The following is a 6912-nucleotide window of genomic DNA, read 5'->3' on the forward strand; positions in this document are numbered from 1 at the left end:
TTAGATGTTCATCATTAACTATATGCGGAACCATGAGCTTTTCGAATTTTTCATGTCTTAACATGTTTAAAATATTTAAAAGAACCCCTAGTTATAACTTATAACTAACTAGGTAAATTACCCATGCTTCGCACGGGATTGAACTATTTTATTAGGCTCATATATGATCATTTGATAATATTCATATTTTCGATATATACACTGCATTATCAAGAACATTTATTTTAAGGCAAAGCGTTCCTCCAAAATCTTAAAGTGCTATATATATATATATATATATATATTTATTTATTTATTTTTTAAATAGAAATTATGAGTCATAGAGAGATTTTGAGTAGAAGAAAGAAGTCTAAGAAAATCTCCATAGAAATAGTTGATCATAAGTAAAAGAACAACATCAAACAATAAATAAGAGACCAAAAAGCCTCGAACAACAACACTCCCAAGTAAAGTGGAACATCACGTCCATACAAGAACATAATTAACTAAACTCAAATGGAAGATCTTCGACTCCTTTCTTATGAACCTCAATCAAGTTGTTTTTATTATATCATGTATATATTTAAAAATGAGCCTAAAATTGTTTGTACCGTAAATGTTTTTCCTCATTGTCTCAGAGTAGTCATTACTATTGCTTATATTTTATAACACAGGCCCCAACTTATTTTGAATTGAACCATAGTTATTTCTATGGTTATACTATGCAATTAGAAAGAATTAATTCAATTATCAACCAAGAAGCTGGTGACATCTGAATGGAACTGTTCACAATTGGATATAAACCAAAATTTTGATACATAACATATTAAAATCAAACAACATAATTTTGTGAGCACTTTAACTCACAAATATCCAAAAATAATAATAAAAACAACCTTTCTTTCCTAGCAATCAAGAAGAAAAAGACATGTTGCTAGTCTATCAGGTTGTATCCAAGCTTACAGTTCAAAAAATTAATTGAAATAATCCAAAAAAAAGAGTTGTTACTTCTTTATCAAAAGAAAAACAGAAAACTTTATCAAAATGAAGAGTTATCACTATAGTAAATATGATATTTAACAATTAATAGTTTAATTATTGGTAAGTATGTATTTTAAGAGGCAATTGGTACTCTTTATAAATGTTCCTAAAGATTATAGCAACATTGAGTCTAATGTCAATTAATTAATGTCGGTAAAGGCTCTAGCACTCTCCGTTAATGTTCATATTTATTATCAATAAAAAATATTTTTGTTATAGTGCATTTTGGACATCTGTTTGTTTCAAGAAAACTTGATTCTTATTATGCCCAAAAAGAAGAGAAGAAGAAATATGGCAAATTACTTAACTTGCGAAAAAAGAAGTGGACTAATTCTGTCTATACTAATATTCTAGGAAGAGTGCAATGACATACTCATTGTATGTACCTAAAAAAACAATCAAAATAATATACTAACTGGGGCAAGCAAGACAACAATTTGTTTGGTTCTTTTAACAAAGTTCATCATTGGTTCCGCATCAGTTATCATATATTTGTTGTTGTGTGCTATCAAATATAGTATAACCCACAAGAAACTTTCCAAAAAATTAATGAAAAAACCCGTAGAAAGGGAAAAGAAATGATAAATTTTCAACTTTCCTTACTGGAATTTTAATTTTTGAAAGAGTTCAAAAAAAGTCACCAAAATAGCAAATAAAAAATGCAATACATACATGAATCACTATGACTTATGGTAAAAGATTAAGCTTCATGAAATATGAGGAATAAATCACTTCATAAGAACTTTAAATAATTTATTTGAATTCGACTTCCTTGTGGAAAAAAAAAACCTTAAAAATAATAGTGGCAAAAATAAAATTTTTGTTTACTAAAGAACCAAATGTAATGAATTCAACCATTTCAACATTGTTAAAAGTTGTGGAATGAAAGATGCAAGAGTAGTGGCAGGAAATCCTTCTATTTATAGACAACAAAGTATAGTTTGAATAAATTTTTATTGTGCCTTATTGGAAATTGCACAACTCTTTGGAAAAGTTACAATCTTTCGGAAAGGTACAACCTTTCATAAAAGTCTCAACTCTTCATAAAAAGTCACAACTTTTAACAAAAGTTAAACCTTTTTATGTAAAAGTCACAACTCTTCATTAAAGTCATGACTTTTCGTAAAAGTCACAACTTTTTATGAAAAAGGAAGGCTAGTGTTGGAAATAAATAAATTAAAAGGGAAATCTTGTTTGTGGTGACGCCACATATATATATATATATATATGATTTGTTGTTAAGATATGAGATATGATGTATGATTTAAGTTGTATTCTTTAAAGAGAAACGAGCATTCAACATAAGACGGAGGGAGTAATAGTTTTAACTTTTTACCACCACGACCAACGATTACACCTCATATTCAAGCTAGTATGACCAACTATGTATATTCTCCAATTTGTTTCTGTTTGGATCCATTTCATATATTGTCTGACTGCTACTAATCCATTTTACTGCCACACCTTGTATGCCTCCACAGTGATACATTAGACAATTAAGACCAGCAAAAAAGTAAGCATCCAGTTTTGAGGGAGTGATTTGTTGTTAAGATTCCATCAAGATACCTCCTATTCCTTTCATTCCAATTAGTACTTCAGAAGATGGCAGCAGGGATCATTAGCCAGATCCTTTTGATGGTTTCATCAACTATCCTCATGCTCCAGTTCATATGTTCCTCTTTTGTGGTCTCTAGCATGACCTATTTCAACCCAAAAATGAGAATTTCCAAAGATCAGTAGCCACATTGCTGTGCAAAAGCAAATAATACACATCATAGTTGTAGTTTGTACCCCTTTCTCTATCATTGTGCTGGCTTTATGTTTCTCTCTCTGCCCCATATCGTACAGGTCATCTAGAGTTTTACGTGAGGCGTTGGTAGCAACTTTCTTAGCTCCCCTGAACTCAGTCTTCAAAGATTTTATCATCTTTTGCTTTTCATAACTACCTATACGGCTACCCACAAGCTCTTTGTACTTGCTCCATCATAATGATTCTTCTAGTTGAGTTTCAAGGCCTTCAGGAACATTATAACTTACCAACATGGTGGCTCTTTTTGTTTGTTATGATGAAGGGATTATGTTACTTTGGAATGTTGATAGAAGTCTTTTCTTTTCTTACAGTCAAGCTGGAAACTCTATTCCTATAATCCTATTAGATGGATGATGCACTTCAATTTAGCGTTTTGGAATTGTGATAGTATCTATGTCTTTCCAAGTATGGTAGCATTTTTTGATCCTACCCGTGGATATTCAACATTCAAAAGCATTTCTTAAACCTGATCATCCATTAGCATTCTGACTTTTCTATATTCAACAATTGTGCATATGGCCTAGGCCCAATTTTTTGATACAGTTTAGCTGTTCGGTTGCCGTTCTTGCTTTAACTCTCTGTATAATTATGGTCTGGATTTTCAAAAAGTAGGCAGATGAATGTTGTTTATAGTGTCTGCGAGAGTAGTGTCCTAGGTGCTTTACTTCTTTCTACATCTCATGAAAACATTTTACTTTTATAGAGCTAGCAGCAATTCCTTCTTACGCAAGGACTGGCATATTCATCAAGGTCGTTATTTGAGAGATATCTGCTGGATCCAAAGGGTCTGGTTGACACATTTGAGGTGTGCAAGGTGGAATAGGTTCCTTCTTCAGAGTTCTCATTCAGTGGAGATATAGGAGCTCCTTTTACTTTTTGTTTCAACAAGGTAAAGTGCCCCGTAAGAAATCTTTAACAATTGGAAGTTGGATATTGGAAAATTGTTAAAAAATGATCATCCTGGATGTGCTTCCATTTCATGATTTTTGTTCTTGAGGCAGGTTGTGTGCCCTGAAACTAGCGTCTGTTGGCTTTGATTATTTTCTCTGCAGATGAAGTTCATATAGAACTCTGAATCAAAAGGGGGGTGCCCACAAATTACTCTTATTTCTTTGGTACTCAAATGGGCTGAATTGTTATATCATCTTTTCGGAAAATTAACATGGAATATCCACTTTAAAGATATAATAATCAAAATACCCAATCTTTTAAAATATTACATATGATGTGAAATTATAACTCTAGGTACCTTTTTATAAATAACATTCACGCTTATACTCTCTGCACAGACTACACTCTTGATTTCCCATTAGATCCCAGTTTACCAAATTATCCTTGTGTAAAGTCCAGGTTGAAGATGAACAACCATTGAAGGGGTTTAAAGTTATTACATGCCTGTGTCCTCCATTAAATCCTTAGAATGTCTCCTCTCAACTTATTATATTTCTTTTAGATTGAGTACTTCTCCAGTTGCATCAGTTTTGGATCATAATGCTAGAATTCAGCAGGTACTGTTTAGCTTTAAAAAGATGCTGGTCAACATCTAGGAGGCTTGTTTTGGTTCATACTCCCAAGTTTCAACTTTTTGCAATCAGTATTGGGAGAGGAAAGCTAATTATTGGTTGAAGCTTACTGTAATTATAATTTTTGGGTGCAGCAAGCTGTAATATGTTTCTTACGCCTTAGGATTTATGATGCAGGCTAAATGAATATCACTAATCATTTTACGCCCTTGTTGTAGGTATGTTTGTATAATATTTCATTTCCTAAAAATGCATTTCTGGTGAATGATTGGAGAGTGATATTGAATAACACATGTACCTTTTTAAATTTGTTGTTTTGCTGGGATCTTTTTATGGCTCATCGTTTGTAAACAATGTGTTTGTAAAGACTATATTAGTAAACATAAGTCGTGTTTTTTTTTTTTTTTTGCTAATACATATTTGGCATGTGAGTTGAATAAATACGCAACCCCTTCCATCTAGAGATGGAAGCAAAAAGTTGAAACTTTGACGATGTTGGATAAGGGTTGTTTGGGTGAAATGTTAATGAAACATTTTTGGAGTGAGAAGAATGATGTGTAAACGTAGTGCGTATATGGTGTACAATTTGAATGTAGGTATAGTGCAGGGCACATTAACATAATAATGATCACATGGCAGGTGGTGATCATGAGAAGTTGAGGAAATAGTTGTATAAAGTTCCCCAAGAATGAATCACGTTATCTCAGGCTCCCACGTCTTACGCTGCCATATTCGTCTAATAATAATAATCATTATTATTATTATTTGATATCAGATCAGCTTTTGACTTTCTCAAATGAATTATCATGTTCATGTGCCTAATCATGACATTTTTGCTATCCCGATGCCCCTAATTACCCATAAGAAAAAAGGCATGTACCTTTTAATTTGGCTTCGAATCACATTTATATCCTTCAATTTTGGGTGTGCACAAGTAGACACTTAAATTTGTATAAAGTTGAACAAATAGACACACATGTCCTACATGTCATTTTTTGTCCTACGTGGTGTCCTATGCGTATTGTGCCATGTAGGATTAATGTGTTTATTTATTTAAAAGTTGGATAGTTAAATTGTCTGTTTGTGCATTATGAAAATTGGAGGTCAAAATTAAAATTTGAAGTCAAGTTTAGAATCCAATATATGTATTAAGTAGTGGCCAGGTTATTTTAATTAGAATAGAGGAGATAGATTGCTAATTTCGTACGTCAGTCAGCCAGCCAGCGTAAGAGAAGCTGTGATGAATTAAATGCAACAAGTTACTCTATATATTTTAGTCATGCTTCAATTTCATTCTATAATATAACTTGTACGGAAGAGAGCTAGGGTTAGTTATTTGATAATTGAGATTGGTAAGGTAATAATAATTATATTGATGAAGGTACCGTACCAGTAGGCCGGCAACACTTGATTATTTTTTAATTAATGGAATCAAATAAGCATATACATATATATATATATATATTACTATATAAGAAGGATCATTATTCATAACAGCTAGAGCTAGAGCTAGAGCTAGATACTATGAATATGGATATTCCATCAAACAATAAGCAGCTTCTTAGGTCTGGAAGTTCTTGTAATAAGATCAGACAAATAGTTAGGCTTCAGCAGCTGCTCAAAAAATGGAAAAAGATTGCAGCTGCATCCCCTTCTTCTACTCACCTTCAACGCAATACTAGTAGTGGTACTAGCATCAATAAGTTCCTCAAGAAAACTCTTTCATTTTCAGACAAGGAAGACGTCAGTAATAGTAATAATAATAATAATGTCCCCAAAGGATGCCTTGCAGTACTATGCGTTGGCAAGGAGGAGGAGAAGAGATTTGTCATCCCAATGGACTACTTGGCCCATCAATCATTTCAAGTCCTCTTGAGAGAAGCTGAAGAAGAGTTTGGTTTCCAACAACAGGGAATCCTCAAGATTCCTTGTCAAATCTCCCTTTTTGACAAGATTTTGAAAACCATACAATCTAATAAACAACAACCAAATGAGGATACTACTATTCACAATAATGTCGTCGGCGCCTGCTGCTGCTCTCCAGACAATCACCAACAACAACACAATATCATGCCTCCTCAATTGTGCAGTATATGAATCATCCATTCAGCATACTACTGCTTTTTCTTATTCATTTCCCCCCCTTTTTTTAAAAAAATTAATTAATTACTACGTATTTAGTCTTCATGCATGTTGTACATTTCTTGTCTATCAGACATTTAACTCACTCCTCCCTCTTCTCGCTTTATCACTTTCTCTTCTAGCAATTTTCTATGCATGGCTTCTTAAGTTTGAAAATGACATACATGTGCCTTTTGTGATCCATTAGTTAGATGAGAGGTTACTTTTGATAAGAAACACAAACGGACGGTATTATATCTCACTACTCTCTTAGTATTTGAATCACATCGTGGAACACTATCAAATAGTCAAGTTCAAGGATAATTAATACTCTTCCATTTTGTTTGTTTCACCGTTGCTCATCACATCACAAATGCCTTGAGCTCCTTTTGATACATAATACAATCTCTAACTGGTAGCATTAAGCCCGCAACTCAT

At 32.9% G+C, this 6912-nt stretch overlaps 2 protein-coding genes across 6 annotated transcripts in view; both read left to right on the forward strand.

Moving 5' to 3' along the window:
* LOC101249343 (uncharacterized) overlaps nucleotides 1-4739 on the forward strand; it is a 29722-nt gene extending 24983 nt beyond the window's left edge. For 3 of the 5 annotated variants that reach the window (XM_010320121.4, XM_010320122.4, XM_010320123.4), the window contains 2 exons: nucleotides 3534-3719; nucleotides 4339-4739. In XM_010320121.4, coding sequence (XP_010318423.1) covers nucleotides 3534-3539 — 6 coding nt within the window. In that variant the 3' untranslated portion in view covers nucleotides 3540-3719; nucleotides 4339-4739. The remainder of the gene's footprint in view (nucleotides 1-3533; nucleotides 3720-4338) is intronic. The other 2 variants (XM_026030254.2, XM_069295448.1) reach the window with 1 other exon arrangement.
* A 1144-nt stretch (nucleotides 4740-5883) lies between these two features.
* LOC101249064 (auxin-responsive protein SAUR72-like) lies at nucleotides 5884-6450 on the forward strand. The gene has a single exon (XM_069296036.1). It carries the CDS (start codon nucleotides 5884-5886, stop codon nucleotides 6448-6450), a length of 567 nt encoding a protein of 188 aa, XP_069152137.1.
* The last annotated feature ends 462 nt before the right edge of the window (nucleotides 6451-6912 follow it).

This window comes from Solanum lycopersicum, chromosome 3 (genome assembly GCF_036512215.1).
Source record: "Solanum lycopersicum chromosome 3, SLM_r2.1".
NCBI classification, from domain to species: Eukaryota; Viridiplantae; Streptophyta; class Magnoliopsida; order Solanales; family Solanaceae; genus Solanum; species Solanum lycopersicum.

Excerpts from the sequence above, each read along its gene's own strand:
- LOC101249064 (XM_069296036.1), top strand. The coding sequence starts at position 5,884 with ATGGATATTCCATCAAACAATAAGCAGCTTCTTAGGTCTGGAAGTTCT.